General features: G+C 30.9%; 1 protein-coding gene across 50 annotated transcripts in view; it reads right to left on the reverse strand.

Annotated features, from left to right (window-relative positions):
• The window catches only part of LOC145294072 (uncharacterized), a 616,260-nt gene that overhangs the window by 140,243 nt on the left and 450,234 nt on the right, over positions 1-25,783 (reverse strand). For all 50 annotated transcript variants that reach the window (XM_080141108.1, XM_080141084.1, XM_080141083.1 and 47 more), the window contains one exon: positions 23,724-23,780. In XM_080141108.1, coding sequence (XP_079997234.1) covers positions 23,724-23,780 — 57 coding nt within the window. The remainder of the gene's footprint in view (positions 1-23,723; positions 23,781-25,783) is intronic.

The raw sequence follows: 25,783 nt of genomic DNA on the forward strand, positions 1-25,783 counted from the left end.
TTATAAAAAAAACAAAAAAAAAAAAAAAACAATATTAGGGACAATAATCTGATGTAAAATAATATAAATAACTAGCAGGATCCATGTCCTGGCATTGCCTGGGAAAATTACAGAAAGCAAGAACCACGAACCCTAGAAGTAAAATGACCAGAAACACATTCTTTCCACCTAAAATGTTACCCCCCCCATATAGAAAATAGAAAAGCAAAATGAAAACAATCACTGAATAAGAATAAAAATAACAACATAGTTAATTAATGAGAGTTTGTTTTGAAAAGGAATATGCAAATTAGTTAATCTTTGGATATCATCAGCATCAACATAATTGAGTATATTAGAAAGCATTTTCTATTTTCCTATCAGAAATCTAAAGGTTTACTGGTTTCATATAAGTTAAATATACGTTCTCGACAACCATTCCAATGGAGGGTGAGACTATAGCATCAGCTGGCCCTGCTCTCAGACTGAGGTACAGTCCTATTTAGTCCTAGGACCTTAAGCATTGTTGAGCCTAGTAAGTACTAAAATGGGTGACCATTTGTCAATAAATGTGTTCTCCATTTATTTCCATATTGTTTCCAGTCGTCATGGACTTCTCCTTGCCACTGGACTCAAACAGCGCCGATTCAGAAGAGGAGTGATTAGAGATTGCACAACTTTTGCTTCACAACTCAGTAAGTGTCATCCATTATCCCTCCAGGATGATCAGGTGGTCCTCACCGTTCTGAAGGACAAACATCCACCTTCTCTTTAAGAAGAGGTTGGTTTATTGCCAACTGTCAGAGGTGCCCTGTACCAGGGAATGCCAATGGACTTCTCATTCACGTTACTGGTGAATGTTAAATAAAGGAGTTTCAAGATTTGATTCTCAGGAAGGATGTTATAAGGAAAGTAGAAAGTGGGTCTTGGGTTTACTTTTGGTAGTCTCGTAACTCTCGCTTCCCTTATTTTGTCCTTAAGTCCTCACATTCTATGAGCAATGTTTATGACAAAGAGAGAATAATTGCTGTTTTCTGGCTCAGAATCTTTTCCATATAACACTTACTATTAGCAAGTTTTTGGCTAAAGTAGTATTTTGTTTGTCTTTCTGTTTTTTAGCTCCTTACATCAAGTGGCTTTTAGCCTTGTCTGGAGCAATTTCCATATGAAAAAAAAATAGTTATAACTTTGCTAACATAATGCCAAAAAACTGTCAGCCAGAAACAGACTATTTTTACCATTTTAAAATGCCCATTTATTAGTTCTATAGAAACGACTTACAGCATGAATTCAACTTGCCTATCATCGTTGAAAACGGGTTCTATTTCATGACACGACAAATGCTAACTGTAAATGTAAGTACAAGTTTGTACATTTCTCCCAGATAAAAAGGCAAATAATTATAAGGCTGGCCTCTTGGCTAGAAACAAAGTGTAGTATCTAAATAAATTTGGGGATATCTTTAAGTGGAATGATCCCTAGTGTGAATGTGGTATTGTGGTTGTGTATTGTAAGACGCTTCTAATCAAGGCCACAAAAGACATTTGTTAGTATTTAGTAATGAGTAAATATATGGCTTTAACTGACATAATGTTGAAAAACTGTCAGTGAGATACGAATATTTAACATGGAAATAACTATAGAGCAGAGATAGACTAGCAACGTCTCTTTTGTGAAAAAGAGGCTGTGTTACAGAGGGGGTGGTGGAGTTACAGATGGCAGAGGGGACGATTAGTTATCTTTGGACTTTCGAAGATGATGTCAAAGGAAAGTTGGTCAGATCCTGAATCCAAGTGTCCCGGGAATGACGCCAAAGAAGTCAAAATGAAGGACGTAGAATCCCCGGGGATTAGTGAGTGGGACTGACCAACATTTCAAGACAATGCATGATGAAATGTTTTGATGTTATCTGTGCCAATAAAAGAAGACAATGATGAAAGAAGAGAGGAGCGACAACGGATAGGACAAGCGACACATTATCTCTCTATCACACCCCACCTTGCAACTCCTCCAAGCTGCCAAGTGTTGTCACTAGAAAATAAACATTTGTAGGAAATAGAAGACGACATTCCCCCACTAGATTTCAAAGTCAGTTTTATACTCTGTCAAGGTAAGAGAGAGTGCTCTGAGTGGCACCATTCCAGATGTGCCAACAGTATTCCATCTTAGGATGTTTTTGTCTTGTACAGATAGTGGATTGTGATAGGTACTTTCTGAGGCAGTAGAAGGATTTGACTATTTCATCCTGCGACCATGTCTTCTATATGAAAGGTTTTGCTTCCAAACAATAAAATAATAGTAATTTAATATTTCTCTTTAATGCTGTTTTAAGAATAAAAATATTGAAGAATCGAAACTCAAGTTCCTCTTTTTATAAGAAGCATTCAAAAGTTTCTTTATAATCCTTTTCAGTCCTTAACTCCATCAAAAGTTGAGAATTTACATTCTTTCTTATTTTAGAAACTTGTATTAATTAAGTTTCTTAGTTATTATCGACTGTAATAGGGATTGAACCTTCAACATCCAGAAGATACTCACAGGTGATAATAACTAAAAATGACTTAAAATAACTAATACTTCTACCTCTACCCGGTCATGATTGCCGAAACAAAAACAATCTACCTCTGTGAATAAAATAAAGGGTTCAGTTTGAAATTCAGTATAAACTTCCAAGTTTGATAAAGATTTTCAAGTTAAAAATTTTTTTTCCTTTTACAATGGGATCACCATATATCAAGGCCTGGAGGCCATTCGAGGATAGGGGTTAATGTGTGTATTGTAGTCATTGGGACAGTCGTGTATTAATCGTTTGTGGTGGAAATTTGGTATAATTAGATTTATGAGGACAGTTCAATAAGAACTTGTTTATGTTGGACCTGAATGACAATATTGCAGTAAACTAGAAAGCAGACCAGCAGAACAGTGTTCTACAGGCGGGCAGTTCTAGGAAAGAAGTTTTTTTCATGCAAACCATGTTTAGGTTTAGGCACCAAGAGAGAGTGGGAGAAATTATTGATAGTGATTTTGGCTAGATAAATGTTTTTTGTGAAAGATTGGTGAGAGAGAAACTATAGATTAGAGCTTTGTCAAATGATACAAGTGAATAAGGTGTGAGGTTAGATCCGTCGAAATGTTGTGAAAACAACAAACAAGATGAGAATTGTAGTCTAAATAATCCAAACTATCAATCCGCATCTAAAAAGTATTTGAAACAAGATGTAATTGTTCTCTACAATGACTGACCTGAATAATAACTCATATTGGCCAAAAGGAAGAGAAGTGGTAAGAATTTTAATGATATTAAAACAATTTGAATAAAGATTTTCACATACATTGGTCTTGTTGTGTTGATGATGATGATGATGATGATGATGATTTAATCTTGATCAAAGAATTCATATGAAAATAATTCAGATGACTTCCAACTTCACGACAGCTTTCAATTAGTTTAGATTGAAACGTTTAGGAAAGCTAGAAACGAGTCACGCCCAAGAGAGGTGTCGCTTTCCTTTTTAAAAAGGGTGATTAATGATTTTTCAACTTTGTACATGTGTTAACAACAGTCTCCCTCTCCCTTTTCCATTTCCCTATAACTGTAACAGTGAGGGCAAGAATGAAGACAAGTTAAAAAGACCAACAGAGTAATAAATGAACTTTTAAAAAAATGGTTTATTAAATTGATGGAAGTTTGAAAGTTGAAGAACATCTCAAAATAGACAATTTCTTTCAATATATAAGACGTAAACACAAAATAAAAACAATGGTACTCTACGATTTATTAACTATTATAATTTTTTTAAAAACAATTAAGAGTACGGGTTGATATTTGATAAATATTTCATTGTGACATTTTCTCCTACACACATTTTGCATCTTTAACATTGCACAATAGACGTTTTATGAGGAAAAAAAAAAAAAAAAAAAAAAAATCGCTCCTACTGAGCACGGTGTTCAAAGCACATTATATCACCTCACTCCAGCGGACTCTTCTTACAAGACGCCTTCGCTGGACTGGTCACATTCTCTATCAACAGGGCGATCTCATCAGAGAAGCCATTGATGTGATTTCTCCTTGAGACTCGAAAAAGCGATGTTGTGGCCAGCTTAAAATGTGATTCAGAACGGTTAAGCAAGATACCGAACCAATTCTAGGTCCAGGTCCGACAATCTACAGTGTTCACCATTGGAACTGTAACTGGCTGTTGATAGTGCCAGCATTGACAATGGATCGCGAGGCTTCATCAGCTTTCAGGTAAGATGCAGTGAATACATTGGATCAACCGGCTTAACCGATCCGGGGTGAATGCCACCTCAAGACAAGAAAACTCATTTTCTAGAATTTCTAAGACCTACATTAACTTTCTTTTAACCTTTTCTCCAATTTCTAACGATTAGAAATAAAAAATCTCATAAGCATTGAAAAAAAAAAAAAACTTAACATTGATTCGCAGCGATTATGACGTTTTTAATGAACAAGATATAAATCTAAGGATGACAAGGAAAATATCAAAGATGAAATATAAAATGCTTACAACTTTGAAGATATATTAATCACTAGCGGGGGGTACCCAGCGTTGCTCGGGTGTTTGTGTCGGGGGAGGGGGGGGGTTAAAATAAAAAAAGTTTTGGTAGGTAAGTATGAAGGATCGAAATCAAACTCTTGAGGCTAAGTTGGAAAATGAAGTGTGAAAAATAAACGTGTGACGTTAACCACTGGGTTACCACGAAATAGTAATGAAAACATGTTTGAATTTATTTAAGTATTAAGGAATTAGCAGGTTCCTGTACTTAATGACTTAATGAGGTCAACTTTGACTGCGGGGCAGTATTATATTTACTGCGGGGGCAGCTTTTAAAAAAATTTTTTTTCTGTTTTTCCGCGACCGGAACTCTGCCGCCAGAATTAGTTTCGCTTTTATTATGCGAAAAAGCCTAATCCACATGCGGCGATCGAAAAATGTTGAATATTTATCTTTTCAAAGTCGAGCAAATTAAATAGACAGGCGATCCCCATTATTAACTCGTAGATATTATCATTTAGACGTCATATAAAAAGTTTTAAGTTGTAAGCCGACCAAACAGTATAAATGCTGAAGTCCCTCAGGGGTCCATCCTAGGCCCAACTCTTTTCCTGATCTACATTAATGATCTTCCAAATCACATCGTTACATCATTCGTAGACATTTTTGCTGACGACACTACCATCTATGGTAGCACATCTAAGACAGTAAACAATCAAGTTCTCTCTGATTCTCTCTCCTCTGATCTTGATCACATTGTACAATGGGGAAAGGAGTGGCTGGTTACTTTTAATGCATCTAAAACCAAGCTTATATCTTTACATCATCAACGTTCTGATCCCCATCTGGCATCAATTAAAATGAATGGCTCTCGTCTTGGGGAGGCCTTAAGTTTTGACAGGCTTCTGGGCTTGACCTTTACTCCTGATCTTAAATGGAATATGTACATCAAATCTGTTGCCAAGGCCGCTGGAAAAATGGTCGGATCCTTCTATCGATCCAGTAGATATCTCACTGCTGATGCTATTCTCTATCTATATAAGAGCCAGATACGTCCAAGGATGGAATACTGTTGCCACATATGGGCAGGAGCTGCTAGAAAAGACTTGTCCTGCCTTGATAGGGTTCAAAATAGACTTCGTGGCCTGGTGGGAGATGTCCTTTTCTCTTTGCTGCAACCTCTATCTCACAGAAGAGATGTTGCGAGTTTGTCTCTGCTTTATCGTTATTTTCATGGAAAGTGTTCGACTGAGCTTCAATCTATGGTCCCCCCTCGCCAAACTTTCACAAGAAACACTAGACTAGCTGAAAACATTATCAATAATTTTCCACACTCTTTATCTGTGCCTAAATACAAATGTAGATTCCATGATCAAAGCTTCTTTCTTAGAACTGCACGCCTGTGGAATTGTCTTCCGTTTTCCTGCTTTCCAGCTGTCTATAATATGGTTGTCTTCAAGTCCAACGTGAACAAGTTTCTGATGAGCCGTTCCACTTAAAAGTTAACAAATTTACCAAACTTCCATTACTATCGATTACTATATTGTCCTTTTGACTACTCTACACTCTTTAACCCTTATCCTTGAGTGGCCTATCGGCCTTGATAAGTGGTGACGCCTATGTAAAAAAAAAAAAAATTGCTTCTCGGAAAAAAGCCTTTCTCGAACATACACAAAAAGCGAACATACATACACACACATTTTCACTTTTATATATATAGATGATCATCCTTGATACAGACAACAATGAAATGAAATAAAGTCTGATCTATTTTTTTATATACATATGGAGCATTGCATTGCACCTCTCCCCTCCCCACACACACAATTTCCTATATTTTCAAGCTTTTGCCAGGTATTTTCCCCTCATTCCCAAATCAACAAAGTCTAGACTATTCTTGTAATGACTCGTTCTCTGTTGATTGTGGTATGAAACTGGTCCTGTGCAGTTCTAGGAGATCCACCTTCCCAGGCTTTGCTTTCTCTCTTTAAGAAAGAGTTTATTGCTAATCACCTGAGGTGTCTGTACCAGAAGAATGCAGACAGTGCCGTTCAGACATCTCTTGCAAGGTCAAAGTTCTCCCCTCCCTTAGGGGCACTGACTTTTCACTCCCACTTTCAGACCCTCATGTCACATTTTTCACTGTGGAATAGAAATAAATACCATTTCCTAAATTTGCAAAATTACTACCACAAATGTAAATGGGGTTTCATGCAATATACTAAATAATGCACCTCAAGAAAGAAAGAAAGAAAGAAAACGAGAGGAGGAGGAGGAGGAGGATAGTAGAAGGTTTTTATTGCCATCTTATTAAAATTTATCCTGTTAGTTTGGTTGCTTGTCAGCATACACACTTCATGTTATTGAATGATTTAGGTATTGGGAGAAAAGGCGAACAGAATGATGTAAATAAGTGAAAGGGTGGGAGAAAAAGGAGGGAAATGTGATAAGGAGAGGAAAGGAAAGCGAGAGGGAAAGGAGAAAGCGAGAGGGAAAGGAGAAAGTGAGAGGGAACGGAGAAAGAGAGAGGGAACGGAGAAAGAGAGAGGGAACGGAGAAAGAGAGAGGGAACGGAGAAAGAGAGAGGAAGATGGATAGAAATGTGGGAGAGAGAGGAAGGGCAGTGAAAGAAAGGGAAGATAAGTGTTAGAGAGAGGAGGGGGTTTCTATTATGCTATCAAAATGTATTCTGCTTTTGAATCCTTTGACTCTGGAATCCTTGTAAAAACATGATTATTACCCAATGTCCAAGTTATGAAATTATGCATTCCACAATCTATATAACAAATACTGACTCAATAAAAACTACTCTGAAAAGTGTTGAGTGCATATACATTCGCCTCATCATTACTATGAAACTCCGAAGTAGAACCCAATGCGAATAATTGTCTTCATAGGTCACATAATTAGTAAATAGAGTCTACCTGATTATGACAATTTATTTTGAATAAATAAATGGAAAAACAGTTACGGCTCTTGATTAAGCACTCTTCAATAAGATGCATCAGTTTTGTAACGACCGCTCACGTTTGTTAGAGAACATTAACAGACAAGAACATTATGAAGACTAAAGAGCTCAGGAGACAAGTCAGAGATTAAAGTGATGAGGCGTATAAGACAAGGTTATATTATAAAAGAAATGTTGCAAGTTTGGAACATTATCTCGCATTCCAAAACAGAAAAAGTGTGACACAGACTAACATATGATTGTCCACCTGAACCAAAAAGAGCATTAAGCAGAATGTGAATAAACATTAATAGGTAAATAGAAAATAAATCTTTACAGCAATAAGGTAAACGATCATCAAAAAATTTAGCTCGATTTGATTAGAAATGTATTTTAACCCATAAGGGCCTTATCAAACGAGAAAAGTTAGTCGAGGTTTAGCATCCAACTGCAATAATTGAACAAATTTAGAACCGTTTTTGTATTTATTAAAAAAAAAGGGGGAGAAGGTGGGGAATAGCGGGAATAGGGGAAGGAAGGGAGTAGAGGGAAAAGGGGTGAAGGGAGGGAGCAGAGGGAAAAGAGTGAAAAGGAGAGGAGAAAGGATGCATAATTTAAAGATGGGAGAGAGAGGAATAAAAAAGAAAGAGAAGGAAGGAAGAATTTGTAGGGGGAAATGGAGAGAAAGGAAGAGAGATAAAAAAATGTGGAACAGAAAACGCCATGTCGGCCATCACATTCATTATATATCACAAAGATAATTCATATCATTATATTAGTACCTATTAAAATAATAAAAAGCTCAATATACTAGATAGAACAATTAACAAGCAAGAGAATTGATGATGAAAGTAAAAACTAAATGAATTACAATATTTATTATTCAATCAAATATTCAAACAAGGAATCAAAATGAAGAATAATCCCAAACACATAGATTTCTAAAAGTCAGAGGATAAGTCAGAAAATAATGCATTACTGGTTAGCATAAAATTGAAAATATTATGAGTTAAAGATTATTCTTTATTTCAATGTATTGTTTGAATATTTGATGGATTAATGAATATAATTTATTCAATTTCTTTTCATGATCAGTTTTTTGTTTGTTATAGATATATTTTAGCAGGCTGCCTTGTGTTGTCTGATCATAAAATACACTTCTGGTGCTACCAGATCAGGCTGTCTAAAGATATTGGCTTCCTGAGATGAAATGCACCTAACATTGATACTTTTTGCCTTTCTATTTCCTTTTGCAAAACTTAATTATGTCCTGCAAAACCAAAAACAATCTACCTTTTCCCCCTTTTTCCTTCTTCCCATTTCCCCTTTCTATCGCTCCAACTTCCTGACTGGTTTCCTACCTTAAATGTACGAAACATTAATACTGTAATCCTTTTCCCTCTCAAATTGCAAAACTCGTTCATGTTCTGCAGGGCATGGAACAAAAACGATAAAATTCACTATGAAACAACCAAACCAAACACTACAAACAAGCGATTAAAGATACAAAAAGTTTAAAGAATAAAAACCTTCAACAAAATAACTGAATGCAACATGAATACTATTTCCAAAATAACTGGATTAAATAACCCAAAAACAACCAAACCAAACCTAAAATACACTTAAATATGATATTTTAATTTATGCAGATTTCATATTGATTATTATAGAGCTAATACACTATTGATTATTATATTGTGCCTAATATATAGTAGTGATTTCAAAAGTAGAATATATATATATATAACTTGGGTGCCATCAGCTAGAATCAAAACTAAAACATTTCTCTGTAGTCGTATTCATTACCGTCTGATGTCCATATGCATATAAAAACTTAAATATAACATAGTTAAAGATATAAATGCATAATTCTGCATACATAAATGGCATAACCCTGTTGACAAACAGGTTCCTGTCAGATCAGAGAAGTTAAGCAATGTTGAGCCTGGTCATTAATAAAATGGGTGATCAATTTCGGAATTCCAGGCATTATATGTAGGAGGATGTCGACATCTCGCTGCAAGAGTTGCAAAAACCTAATGTCATCATCTCACCTAATGGAGGATATACATGCGACTGGGGACCGCTTGTGAATTTAATACTCCCATGGAACTTCCTCTTTTGGAGGAAGCCAGTTAAACTCAAATAGGATTAGTGCTATTTCACACACACTCACATTTCTGCATGTGTAGAAATAACATTTTTTTACTGGCTATCACATTTGGTTTAACGTTTTATTTTACAAGCTGGCATGTGTTGGACGACTTTTAAAACCAACTTTGAAACTAACCTATCTCTGGGTATGTCTTTATTCATTCATCTTATTCTCAATTTCATCTTTATCACTTTCCACACTTTCCTTGACCTTTCCCTGTTAATGGACCCTGCTACTGCAATTGTTTTGCATCTACTAAATCAAGAACTCTCATTAATTCTTTCAATGTGACTAAAATAACAAAGTCTCCTGTTTAGAACACATCTCCTTATACTGTCCAGATTTCATCTTTCTTTACTGTGGTCAACAGATCTAATAAGACTCAACATTGTGTAAATTAGATAGGGGGAAAAAAACAAACAAAACAAAAAGGAAATAAAATGTGCTCCCCATCAGAAAAGTAGTCAAACTAAAAAAAAAAAAAATTTGAAATAGAATCTAAAATTTAGCAAAGCGATTCCTTAATTCTGATAAAATCTATGATCCTCAAGCAATATTCTTCAATATTTTTATATTGAAAGCCTGACAATTTTTATGGTTGCATCATAACCTAATTTCATTTGTATGAACTTATTATCTTAAACCAATAATTTAAATAAGCAATCACGCGATATCATGCTACAAATACAAAAAAAGTATAAAATAGAATGAATATCTTAAATGTATACTGATTATTTGTGAGTTTATCTTTAACAAAGATAAGAAAGTGCTCAATATCCAACAAGTAGAGCAGTAAGAAAAATCATGGATAAAACCACAAAAATGTAATTTCAACTTGCTACTAAAAGCTTCACATCAAAAAAGGATTTTGCAAATGTATCTACCAATTTTCAAGATCCCTTTGGATTTGATACTTTTAGTATCACATTGAATATGTTTTGTTTTCTTTTTGTAGGTTTGATCACTATATATATATATATATATATATATATATATATATATATATATATATATATATATTTATGAGGTAAATAACAAATAAGGATTTAACCAATAACATTGCACACACTTTGTAATCTTATAAATGCACAACATAGAAACTGAAGCCTTAATAACAATAATGATGACCAAAAAATGAAATGTACAAACCTTGTACAAACATGGAACTTACTAGAAATAATAAAAGCAATATAAATATAACATGCAAAAAAAAAAAAAAAGCCAAGATATGCTATAACCAGCCAGATTTTTCAGAGGAACACAATTTTTTTAATGAATTTTTTAGTAACACTTAGAAAAAACAAAGTTTCAAGCAATTTTAAATGCCAGGAAAAATATGCATTTTTTTTCTTAAAGAAAAGAAAAAAAAAAAGAAAAATTAAAAGAAATTTACACCAATTGATCAAATTTGAGAAAAATTATAAAATAGTATTGTTGGCAAAAAAAAGATGAACACGATTTGTTTATTAAGGGGTGGTAAAATTTCCAGGTTTTTTTTTTTTTTTTTTTATTTCATGTGTGATTCTTTTAAAACTACTTTTGCACTGTAGATTTTATCAAATGATAGACTACATTTGATAGAATATACTGAAATATGGAATATGTTCACAAGAACAAATATTCATCACCTTGCATCTTATATACAAAGTTTAATCTTCCTATATTTTTTCTAACTCTACTGAAAATAAGTACGTCTCATCATCATTGGCATTATGGTCTTGAGAGATAGATGCCCTCTTATATAGATACACTTGAAATTAGAGCAACTTTTCCATGGTGTTAAATTGGTCAAGATGTATGGAAGACCCTCTGGATCATACTAATAGAATCCAAAGGAATGTTTGGTATCAGTTGATTGAGTGAGATACTAAAGCGTGAAATTTTGGACTGCACTTGAATACTAGATAGAAAAATTCATCTGTCTATTGACAGACCTAATGTGGCTATGCATCTTATATAAAAAATATAAAATTAAATCAATGTATTTTTAAAAATTTGAGATCGATAGTCTTAATTCTGGCTAATCGATATTTGATTCTATCTAGCTAATTTTGTCTTCATCTTTCATAGTGCAACTTCTTTACATTACCAAAAGGACTTTTGCTTTAATTTCTTAAAAATATTTATTATTGTTGGAATAGAAACATTTTCATTACATCTAAACAGCATAAGCCACTTAGAATATTTTTTCTTCAGTTCTTTTAAAAAAATATCCCATGATTGTTAGAATGGAGTCATTGTTATTTATCACCTAAACAGCACCAGCCACTTATAAAATTAAGATTCTATATTGCTTTATCTGTGTCTAACTTAAGATAAAGTAATCTGTTTATTTCTTTGAATTACTTGCATAAAATATAAGTAGTGTTATCATTAATGCAGTATAGAAAGACCTACTGCAACTGACCAAATAAAAGAAATTGAAATTTGAGAACTATTCGTAAGAAATGATTTATCAAGAATTTCTAAATATACGTTTAATTTTCACCTATCAATAAAAATAAGCTAACTATTGATATACAACAGCAATCATGCTATAAATAACCAATTTATTCTAATACTTTTCCTTTTTTAAATAGATTTAATACTTTCAGGTTTAGTTTTCATTTTCATTCTTTTTAGTTTGGAACTGACGTCTTGCTGGCAAAAGAGTATTTTTTTTTCTCTTTTCTTGAAATTTAAAGAACAGTCTATTTTTAAACATATGTTAATTTTTAAGTCATGGGTACACTAGACATTTTAATAATAAACATTTTTTTTTAATTATCCATCTCTATAAAATATATATTGTGTTCAATTAAATATGATAAATCAGTTGCCTAGATGTAAATGAAACAATTTTATATAAGGTCTCCTGAATTGCTGCCTCTAAAAATTGCTTTGAAATAAGTCATAGAAAACATAACAGAAGCAACATCTGTCACGTAACTTGTTGCTATATTCCATGCGTTGAATAACTAAATAATTAAAGAGATCAAGAGAGGTAAAAAAACCATAAAAAATCATCTTCTCAACAATGGTCATTCAGATACTGTTCCAAAATGAAGCTAAATCAAGACTTAGTTTTTTTTTTTTTAGCCATTAATGTTTCATTATGGCTTTAAAACAAAAATGGATAATAAAAATAATAAAGACAAAACTGAACCAATTATTTAAATTTTAAAATGATTAGGTTGAAATTTAAAGCAAAGCCAATTTAAATTTTTTTTTTTTTACTAAATTTCAATATGATGTTAGTTTTAAGTCATAGGTGCATGAGACATTTTAATGATACTCATTTTTTTTATTACATTTTTTAAAAATTATCCAATTCTATAATATATGACAATATAAGATACAATAAAATTTATGATGAATGAAGTCCATAAATATTCATTGGTGAACATATCATTAATTAAAATTGTCTCAGTAAACTAAATATTAATAAAAAATAGGTGTTATTACTTGAACTGACAAGATAAATAAATGCATGTTATTTTGTAAGTCTGTATATTCTTGTGTTAGTTTGTGGCCATATTTGAAAATAAGATAAGTGAATTTTTTAAATCTTAGAATTACACAAATCTCTCAACAAGATATTCTCTATATAGCTCAGATAATGATTAATCAACAAAATGAATTTTGGACAATTCAGTTATACTCTATTTCATGAATTGAAAAACAAAAAAATAAAGTGCTAGAACTCTGGCAAAAGTTGAAGAAAAACGTATACTCTATGAAGTGTTTCTTTCTTCTTGCAGTAAAGTTTGTTATATATATATATATATATATATATATATATATATATATATTTGTTGGATAACACAAACAATTCATGTCTACTCATTCTGGTTTAGAGCCTTTCCAACCTTATTGATTATAAAATACATATACAAAATAAAAAAAACCCCAAACACCCACACACTTTTATAAATAATCCCAAACCAGTTGTTGTACTGTCAAGAATCATGCATGTCAACATAATTAAAGGAATGAATTGTAAGATTGTCAACATCTTGGAAATTGGAATGTAGACCCTTGTCATTTATATATTTAAACATTTTACATGCATAATATAAATACTGATGGAAGATTAAGTTTTTTTCTTATATACAATATAGTTTTGTTAATTAATCAAATCTAAGTTGATGTAGACTGATGACCTGGATGAACCAAGTTCAAATCTAGTTGATTCCATACCACCACTTTTACTTATGGATGTTGGCAACCATTACATGATTCCTCCTGTAAATATCTGATTCTAAAAACCAAAATAAAAACATCTGGGAACCAATGCCAACAAGAGAATCAAGCCCATCAAAAATGTTATACCGATTCATACAAATTTATTTATTGATAGGATCAAATTATTAAGGTAAAAAAACTAAAGCCTGAGTTAAAGACAATCATTTTTTTTTCATTGGAATAAGATAAATGCCAAATGAGAAAAGGTCGAAGCTTTCATCACAGGAAACATATTTGACTTTGATAACCATGGAATGGTAATCTGTAGACATAGCAGTCTAGAAAAAAAATGGTTGCTGAGTTTGAGTTTTATGTAAAAACTGAAAAAAAATCCCTTCTCCACATATAAATTATAAAGATAATTTGTTTGTAAGGAAAGTTTGATTTGTTTAAAAAATAGAGTTTTTCATATTAAATGACGAAATCCATCTTTTGAACATTTCCATCTCCAATCATCAACTGACTGCGAATAACGGGTCAACAAGTATGATAAATTACAGATTTCACTCTTCCAAGTATTGGCTTTTAACCAACGCTTGGCAATTCATTGGATAATTTTGAAATTTTCAGCCAACTTCATGACAAATTGAAATGTTATTTCTTCAGCCCACATGAAATCATTGTCATACACATTATTTACAAGATTTATTTGACGCATTTTAAGAACTCGGCGGCCATTTTATTTTTAGCCTACTGTCTATACATTACTCCATGAGAATTATTTTACAGTATTTATCTATCCAAAATAAATAAATAAATAAATTATAAGGAATCACCATTATATTAAGCAAAATTGTAGACTTTAATAACGTTATTACATATTACTTGGAAGTCATATGGTTTTGGAGTTAAGAAATTATTTAACAAAAGCATAAGGTTATTGTAGTATCCAATATATAAAATTATCCTCTGAGATTTTTAAAGTTTGATCAAAATAGCATACAAGCTGAAAAATTAAGCTTTTTTCTTATTAGGCAATTTTCATTTTTTTTTTTTTTTTACCATTTTATTAGCAACATAATAAAATACTTAACTATGATTGATTTAACAAATTACTTAGTCCAAACTAGACTACTTCCAATATGAAAGAATTTTAACTAATCACTAAAAAATAAAAATCTGTAAGGAGGATAACTCATTTTGATTTGAGGAATATAAAAAGGAATGTCTACCTTAAATTTAAAAGTGTGTAAACAAATAAAAATTAAGAACTAAAATGATTTCACTGCATCTGAGACAACGCTGAATAAGGATAGCTAGTAATTAATATAACGATGATGATGCAGCTGGAAGCAACTCATAGATAAGGAAATAGCTCCATAATTAAAATATACATTTTATGATTGAATTGTCTTTACCGTCTCATCACTCTATGGTTCCCAACCTTTTTTGGTTTGAACACCTTAAGAAATTTCCCACAAACCTCTTAAAATTTATATTGTGTTCAAGGATAAGTTTTGCGAATTTCGACTAATATTTTATCAAAAGAAAATCATGACTTTATTCTTTAAACAACAATATTCAGCCCTAAAATGGAAGCAAGAAGTTAGATTGAAAAAGAAAAAAAAAAAACACAAAAGAGTAACAAATAATATCCTATTTTTTATCAAAACTTTTCTTGCATCCCCTGAAATATCATCTTGCAAGCACTGCATGTTGAGAATAATTGCTCTATGGATATGTAACAGTCATCTGCCTAATAGAAACATAGCAACACACATCATCACGTTGGGCCATAATAGTAAAAAAAAAAAAGAAAAGATACATATCTTTCCTTATCAAGTCTTGTACATATTTTTTCATAATATGGCTGGCTATAGAATATTTTTATACATGGATAATGTGATGAGACATCTCCAAATAAAGATTACAATAATTTCCTAATAATTTTTAAGCAACTTCTTTTAAAAGATTTGAAGCAAACAGCACGATTTTATAAAATCTTATTATTTTATAATAATTTGAGGCTACGAAATTATTTACATAACCTGGAGAAAGATTAAAAAAAAAAAATGTTTTCTGCTCTTTTGCGATAACATTCATTGGCTATTGATGAGCTATGGATTTTTTTTCATTGATAAAATAAGAAAAAAAAAAGGCAGTAACAAAAAAGATTTTACATTCAAATAATAATAATAATAAGAAATAAATATGCATGGTAAATATAAGAAATGTTTTGCTAAACTAAAAAATGATTTTTTAAAACAAGTTTTTGGCAGCTCTCAAAAATAAAAAAAAAATTTTTTTTTTAAATAACAATGAAAAAATCATTTATATATTTGTTTTCTATAAAGTTGTTTTCTTATTGATATAAATGTATCTTAATAATTCTTTATTAAGACATGCAATTGCAAAAAAAAATAACACACTGCCCCTGGATTTCAGAATGGTTAAAAAATAAAATACATTACAATATTATATGCTAAAAGAAAAATGTTTACAAAATGACTAATTGGGAAAATAGCAAAAGACAGGGAAGATAATTCTGTATTTAATGATAATACAGATAAATTGGATTAAATGAAGTTTGTGAAAGAAAATCAAATATGTTCATATAACACCTTTCTGGTTTCTTCTGATAAAAGTATTTACAGTTAAAAATAGTGACAAATCGAAATAAGTTAAAATCAAATTTTAAAAAATGAACAAAAACAAATATAAAATCGAGATTTAACAATGCCTTTAACAAAATGACATATACTTTGCATTAAAATATGATTTCTATCTGGTAAAAAAGGAAATAAATATTCTTTTCTTGAGAGCTTTTTTAAGTTTGTTTGATTATGGAAATGTTTAGTATTTTAATACCGAACTGGCAACATTTTGCATTGATTTGACCACAAAAAAAAAGAAAGGAATGTAGAAGAATTCATGAGAAACAAACTAAAAATTCAAGAAAGGGGCTTCATGAAGATGGGACACTGAAATGATAGGAAGTTCTACATGACAGAGAGGATTGGTTCAATTTCACTTGCGAAAATTCTTTCCTCATTCTGAACAAGCAACTTTGATTGACAAGGAAATGCTGCAATCTGCAGTTGGATACAATCCTAAGCTAACAAAGCAAGAATAGGTACAGCAGGTCAATATAAGAATAATAAAGTCACCTCCCAAAACTTTGAACAAAGAGGGTTTCATTTTCTCACTAAAAACATGACAGAATTTCTTTCCAACTTAATATATGACCACATCATAACATAATAAAAACAAACAAACAAATATTTTAGAATACACCGGATGTAAAATATGTTAATAAAACAAGATCAGAGATAAAACAAGTAGGGCTTTCCTATACTATATAGGCCAGAGTAAAGGGAGGTAATTTTTTGTATCCACCTACATAGGTCAAACATAAATATATATATATATATATATATATATATATATATATATATATATATATATATATATATATATTATTCAAATAAAAAATTCCAGTACATAAACTCCAAAATAGATGCTTAGCAAACACCAAGAAATTAAAATATGACTTAATGGATTCATAATTTAAGAGTTCTCAAGTTAGGTTATAACAAAAATATTTTATTTCTACACTCCTCATTTGAATAAAATCGTACAGAATTTTAAAGAATGACAAAGTAAATAAAACACAGCACTTTTTTTTTTTTCATTTATCAAGAACATCAAAATCCAAATAAAAAAAGAAGCCATCCACCATTCTATCATCTTTAGGTTAGTCGAAATAGAAAACCGCCATTTCTAGTAATTAGGTGCAAAAAATCACTTTCATTTTTGTTTTATAGGTAGGAAAGTATACTAATACAAAATGTCGGATCATTTGAAAAAGAAAATGATGTATTTTCTGGATTAGAAGGAAAAAGCAAAATGAAGATATCATTTATAAAAAAAAATGAAAACGTTATAAATCAGAAGTAATGAAAATGTGAGAACTAATATTTTATTGATAAAGGTAGAATACTTAGATTTGAAATTACCATATGTGAATTTGTATGTATATATGTGTGTGTGTGTGTGTGTGTTGGGATGATTAATTGGAATCGAGAATAAAAAAAATTGGAATGTTTTGGGGTATCGGAATTGGTATCAGAAAAATTTGTGCCTATTTTCCAATGCCAAAAACGGTTCCTTTATCTTCTTTTTTTTTAATTTCATTCTGTTTAAAACAAAATCTTTCACTGCTGGCAGTAATAATAAATATTTATTACAAAACTAATATCTATAGATCACCCCCACCCCCCGCACAAGTGTGTTTTTATGTTTGATGAAATATATACACATTTAACATGTGTTTTATGGTAATTGATACAAAACTTTACAGTTAAATATTTAGAGATTTATAGAGAATTGGAATTGGTAATTGCATTGGAATCGGGAAAAATATTTAAATTGCCCCATCACTAATATATATGTATATATATATTGCTTAATTCTTATGATTTATTTATACCATTAAAATCGTTTTTAATTTAAAACCGACCCCTTCCACCTATTTGTGATACAAGATGACTCCCAAAAATGCCATCCACAGAAACATTAATATAATTCACAATCCTTTCTAAAATCTAACCATATTTTACGCAAATAAATTTCAGTCTATGCCGGACTTGTCTAACGAGTTTCTACCATGAATATCTAAGCGCCTAGAGGACATTTTGGTGATCCTAAATAGGTTTCACACTCACCGGGCTTTAACCCCCCAACCCCCCAGGATAAAAATCTGATGGTTTATTTTATCTGCAGAGCACTCTTGAACTAAAGATGGTGATCATGGCTCAAACCAGGGCAGTGTCAAGCGAGTGGTAAGTGAGAATTATTGCCAAATGTTGAATCTCATATTCATATGTGCTTATCATTAAATGGATATGAAACAAAAATTGACAGTTCATTTGTACCAAATATATTTGCATTACAGAAAGGATTAGAAATGTGATTAACAATTCCACAGATGGAATTTTTAGGCAAGGACACCCTATATTAGTTTAGTCAGATTTCTAATACTAATTTTTTAAACAGAACATTCTTCATCTAAAGTCAACATTTGTTTTTATTTATTTTATTTCTTTATCAAGTTAAAGAATGCATGAAACACATATCTCAAATTGGCATTTTGAAATTGTCAGCATCACTGATTTGGTGTTATCATATATATTAACAATCAATGGCTAATTGAATGTGCTCCGATGAACTCATAGCACTTGTGCCTCCTCAATGTACATATACCCGACTAACCCAACAAGCAGCAAAATCCCACTCCTTCACTTTTGAAATCCCTAAGTGCCTTCTATTCTGATAGTTTCTTCTCTCAGACTGCTAAACTTTGGAATTCCATCCCTGTTTCTTGCTTCCCTTACTGTACTTAGAACTTTAGATGTAATGTGAACAGACATAATACTGCTCAACTCTCCATGGTCAGCTGTTAGACACGATCCCAAATAGCAGCCCCTTAGGTTCCAAGTAGCAATATGTTTTGTTTGGGGTGAAAAAGAGGGTAAAAAAAATGACTAGAATTGTTTTAATACATAATATTAAAAAAATAAATAGTATTTTGAGTGACACATTATTCAATGGAATTGTTCTGGTTAGTAATATTCAACATCGCACACTGAATACAAAACGTATTGCTAAGAGGGAAATGATATAAATGCTTATTAAGTAAACTCTGTTGAAATTTAAGCATCAATTGAGAACCTAGCAAGAAAGCACAAATTACATGTGATGCCTCAATGATCTAAGACTCGTATAAGATAGTTATACCATATGGTTAAGACCAGTAAAGAGTCTATAATATAATACATGTAATATGCATAGTGTTTAAAATATAATTATCCACTGACACGTGTTTCGTCATCTATGACTCAGAGTGGCCAAATCTAGCAATATATATAATATAAATAATATATGTATATATATATATATATATATATATATATATATTGAGAGAGAGAGAACAAAACAAGGAAAAATTAAGAAAATAGAAAAAGAAATAGTGCAATCATTAGATGAAATAAATCTTTTTTAAAATCCAGACACCAAAATAAAATAAAATTAAAAAAAAACAACAATGTTAGTAAACATGTGGATTAGGTGGTTGGATTAAGTGGAAAAGGTGGACTATAGAATAAAAGATCAAGTATTTATTAGACCTCTCAAATAAAGTTTATTTAAATTTCTTAAACGCTTTTTTTAATGTTTGATAAGATAGATCATGAAAACCTAAATCTACAATAATGACTTTTTTTAAAATAGAGTAATATACTTTTGGAACACATTACCTAATCAAATAAAAAGTAACAAATGTGAGTATGAAATGGAAATAATAAATTGAATGAATAAAAATATAATAGTAAAAGAATTTAGAAGAATATTTTTGCAGTTTATTTGATAAATATGTAATAGAATTCAATCCGCACACACACACACACACACACACTAACATGCCGCACGGAGTTGCCGGGTCATAAAATACGCTTAAATATGATATTTTAATTTATGCAGATTTTGTAGTTCTTATTATAGAATCAATTCTCTATCAATTATTATATTGCATCAAATATATAGTAGTGATTACGCCTACCAAGTTCCAACTTTGTTAATTTTTACCACTTAGCAGCAATTTTTACTGGCTAAAAACCAAATCAAATTCGTTACACTGGTTCAAATCTATATACCGTTTTTTTTTTTAACCTTTTAAACTTGTATGAAGTTTCAAGTCTGCAGACCAAAAATTAACAAGAATTTAGTAGAGTCCGTTCCTCAAACAGACAGACAAGGTCACTTACATATTATATATGTGTGTGTGTGTGTGTGTGTGTGTGTTTATATATCAAATTGATAATGAGATATATTTATATATATGTTTCTGTGTAAGTATATGTGTGCATAGATATATTTCATCTTGATCAATTTTATTTATTATATAAAATAATTATATATATGCTTTTTAAACATTTTTAAATACAATTCATATTTATTATTTATGATTTCTAATTTATTTTCTGAATATAATTCACAAATGTATTTAAACCACATTTATTATTTATTACTTATATAATATATAACCATTTATTTATTTACATATGTGTTAGCCCAACATAATTGACCAAAGACTGCTTCTCCCTGCATTGGATTTGAAACAAATATTCCCAATCATTTTCCAATCTTCTATAGCACATATATAAATAAATAAATATTACGCTCTTATATTGAATTTTCTTTATAATCGAGCACTTTTGTGGGTTTCTCTCCCACAAACCCTATACACATGTGTGTGTAGGGTTTTTGGGAAAGATGTGCATGTGTACGACTTATTTTAACACTTTACTGCAGTTTTCTGGATCATTCAATCATCGAAAGTCCATTAATCAACTTCTGAATGTTTTTAAACAAAAAATTCAAATGTACAAAAACGTCCAGGAATTAAATGATATTGATGCCTTCATGTGTACATCGTCTTGATTTGGCTTGGCTCCAATTTTTAGTTCATTTTTATTATACATATGTGAAAGATAATAATGCACAAACAAAGGTATACACATATTATACAGATATTGTTATAACAGTTTTCTTTCATTAATAAGTGGGTGCACTGGTGTTGGATGCAATCATGTTTGCAATATTAAGTTGTGAGTGCTCAGTATTGTAAAGTAGAATATAGATATAGATATATAGATAGATAGATCAGGTTACTTATGTAATAAAACTAGGCCTTAATAAATGCTGCTGCTTCTACTTTTTTATCGATTATTACTGAAATATGACGCCAGTGTAAAATAATTCCTAGGATAATGCAACTTTATTTGACAGAAATTGAATAAAATTACTTTTCTTTTTTGGTCAAGAACACAAACCAAATTTTCACAGTGGAAACTGAATAAACAGAATAAAATATTGAGTTGATGCTATCGATAAGAATATATGTGCAACAGACCGGCTCGGCTATATGTTTTGTTTATTTTCTTTAAACATTAAAACAAGATTTATTAAAGTAAGAGATGCCCAAAGGGGCATAATAAATGATAAATAAAACACATGTTCTTTATATAATCTATAATAATAATAAAAGATACGAATCTTTATAGTAATCTTAATTATAGTTTAGAAGTCTATATCAATAATATAAAAGCCTAAATCTCTGTATATTATACTAAAACTCTGAATCTTGTGTTTGTCTCTATGCACAATGAATGGCATCAGAGAGATGATGTCATCTACTAAAACAGGTTCAAGATACCAGGAACAGATCCTTTGATGTCAAATGTTAAAGTAACAAAAGGATACTGTCTGATGATTGACTCTTTGATAACATAATTATGTGTGTGTGTGTATATATATATATATATATACATACATACATACACTAGACGAAAAGCTTTTTGGTTCATATAAAAATTCAACTAGAAAGATACATAAAATTTTCTTTTCTTTCTAAATTCAAATAATGCTCGACTTCGTTTAAAACTTGGAACAATACAATCAATTCAAGAAAAATACTTTTTGTAGACAGATTTAAGAGTATTTGAAAGCTAATTAACACAAATTAAGTTGGTTTAATAAAGAGTATAAAGGAAGGAATCTAATGGAGGAAGTTAACTGTATTGCAAATGGTTAGCTCTAGACAAAACATAAGCACAATTCCATTCATATAAGTAAAGTGCAATAACAAGGTGTTTGGTTATCTTAATAGAATAACACAGATTGCTTCTTATATGTAGATACATCACAAGAATTAAACGAAACTATTTTTTAATCTTTTATTATATAAAGGGTAAATGTCTGCATGTCCAGCTAAAACTTGAAACATACACAACAAATGCTCACAAAAATTTTTTCTCTCTCTCTTTTTCTTTTAAATCGACATAACACCAGAGGCATAATATCAAAAAAAAAAAAAAAAAAAAAGAAGATTCATTTTTAGAAATCAAATGGCTATTTATATCATTTAATATTATGAAGACATACACGTGTTTTAATATTATCATGCAGTTAGTTTTCCAGCTACTGACTAAAGGTTTTTTTCTCATAGTTATTTCCTTTATACTGACTCAAGTTATGTGTGTGTATGTCCAGAGAGAGAAATGGGCTCGGTGAAAAGAAAAAAGGAGGATGGGGCTGGAGAAGAGGACAAATGAGGGAAAGAGAGGGTCAGATATTCTGTTACACTTTTGGCACGTGGCAATGCCAGGTAGCCTTCTAGTTTATTATATAAAGAACAGTTATTTGTGTATGCATGTATTTATGTCTAGCTAAAGGTCCTAAAACTACAAAACAAACACCCATAAAGTTGACATATTCTTGATGAGCCGCACCCTGGATAAATAATATCTAAAATACAGAAAAAAATTATTCATTCTTTCAAGGTCAACTGGACCAGTTTTTGTGCGGAGGTAGGGAGTCACAACCATTTTATGTACTAAACGAAAATAAGTGATATTTTTATCAAGGAGTTACTTCTCTTATACAGATTAATTTTTGTAGGAATGTATATAAAGGAGAGTTCTGTGTGTATGTCCAGAGATAGTAATGGGCTGAGCAGAAGAGAAAAAAGGGGAATGGGGGAGATGGAAAGGGGGGAAACAGGGTGGGGGAAGAGAAAAAGATAGAGAGAGATGAAGAGATCGAAGTTTTAATAAATTACACTTTTGCCTTGTTAGTTAAAAATAAAAGACAATATTCCTCAATAGCTATTTTCATCTGGTTAGGTAAAAATAGCTCTAGCGGAATATTATTCTTTAATTTAAAAAATATTTCCACTTAATTCTTGTGATGTATATATATATATGAAAAGAAGTTAGAAATGTTTGCCGCTAAAAGACTTTCCAATAAGACATATGTTAACTAAAGCATTTTTTTTTTTTTTAGTGCAGGCAGGTTATACTACCAGATCTAGGATAAAAGATCTAGTGTAAAAGAATGCTACCTGGTGGAACCACTTCAGTCGGTGAAGGTGGAGGAGTCTTAGTTCTGGGTGAAATCTCTGCAAAATGATAATTATAGTCAAGCGTTTAGAAAGTTTACACATAAAAAAAAAACAATCATTTGCTGTTATTGATACAATACTGGCTGAATTTAATCTAGTATACAATTGATAATACTAAAACCGTTAATGATATTAAGTTTTCAAAAAGGAAATTTATACTAACATTTAAATAAAACATCTCAACTCAATCTAAAATTTTTTTTTTTATTTAGATAGTTTGTTAGATAGTTCGTTTAAAAATTTGTTTCAACTAATTTATGTACAAGGTATGAGATATATTTAAAGAATGATAAGCTGACAGAATATATAGGTAACAAACATAGAAACAGGGAAAACAATTTTTTAAACAGGTAAACTAATATAAAATAAAAGGCAATTAACACAGAGTTACAAATTGATTGAATATTGTAGAAGTGGATATTTGTATATATATATATATATATATATATATATATAGTATTTTACTGTATTTGCTTTGTGATTGAATTAATTTTCTTTTGCCAAGAAGATTGTTACAAAAGTCAATCAAAACTTTTAGTGAAGGGATACGAGTTATTGGATTACTTAAACTTTTTTTCAATGGAAATCGCTCCAGATAAGGCATGAAACCACCTGATGCAAGGAGCTGCAAAAATAAATAAAGCAGTAAATAAAAAATAAAATATTACTTCAAGGTTAAAAAGTAGCCTACGATAAGTGTTTGATACATAGATTCTGACACAGAAAACAGTAATTCTTTCCTCTTTGTCAAAAACATCACTTACTGAATGTGAAGAATAAATAAAGGAAGCAAGAGTTACAAATCTGCTGAAAGTAAACTCAAGGTTCACCCTCTTTACTCTTTTTATAACAGAATCTAACTGTAAAACACACTCTGCTCCCCAACTTCCGTGCAACTGACAAATTTATTGAAAGGGCACATTCCTCCATATCTTCATCAAATCCCCTCAAAATAACTTCCCACAATGTAAAGACTTTTCTTAGTTATAACTTTGATTTCTTCCGCTGTTTTATCATAAATAAAAAGAATTACTTTGTATAAAAAAAACAACTATATTTGCTATGTTACACTTCTCCTCTTCAGGAGGTCAGACACAAGGTCAAGCGTTGGCTTTGATGAAAATGTTTCTGTGGAACGAACTGGATTCAAAATTGGCACACTTACGTTTTTTAATCAGTGTAATTAACCACTTAGCTACAGTCACATTTGTTATATATGATTATTTATGCATTGTAAATGTCTTTTTCTTCCTTGCAACGTTTTTCACACAGAAAAGACATTGAGAGTCTAGTTCTGTTCTAGCCTTATATTTATGGCAAATGCTCAACTGAGCTTCAATTTATGCTCCACCTCCCTCCGTAAAATATTCATGACAAAAACTCGTCTCACTGCAATTATCAATAATTTCACTCACTCTGCCTATGCCTAAAGCTTAACACAAATTCTATCAAGAAAGTTTTTTTCCTAGAATTACTTGCCTGTGGAACTCTGTACCACAGGTCTGCTTTCCAGCTGACTACAACATAGTTGTAAACAAGTGCATGTTAAGCTGTCCCCTTAAATCAAATTCTACCCAATTTCCATCACTATTGTCTCATTGCCCACTTTACACTTATTAATCTTTATCCTTGAGTGGCTTTCAGGCTTGGATAAGTGGTGACTTCCTTGTAAAAAAAAAAATAGACCTTTTATCCACTTTGATATTTTATTCTAAGTTAGAGCTTTTTTTAAACCGTGTTAATTTCTTCTTTTTCATATTAGTTTGACGTCCCACCCTCCTCCTATTTCCATATTTGTTATTTGTTACCTATTTAATACATAGAGAACTCAACTGATTTTTTTTCTTTTTGATCTCTTGCAAACAATGAATAAACATGAAATTAAGGCACTAATGCTATGCATATTTATAGGAATCAATTAGGTTATTTGAAATATTCCAACCATTATAATTTATTATTTAAAATGTTTATATTTTAGGATCAATTTTTTTTTTTTTTTG

Source organism: Euprymna scolopes, chromosome 15, assembly GCF_053919585.1.
Source record: "Euprymna scolopes isolate OS-2025 chromosome 15, ASM5391958v1, whole genome shotgun sequence".
In the NCBI taxonomy this organism is placed as follows: domain Eukaryota; kingdom Metazoa; phylum Mollusca; class Cephalopoda; order Sepiida; family Sepiolidae; genus Euprymna; species Euprymna scolopes.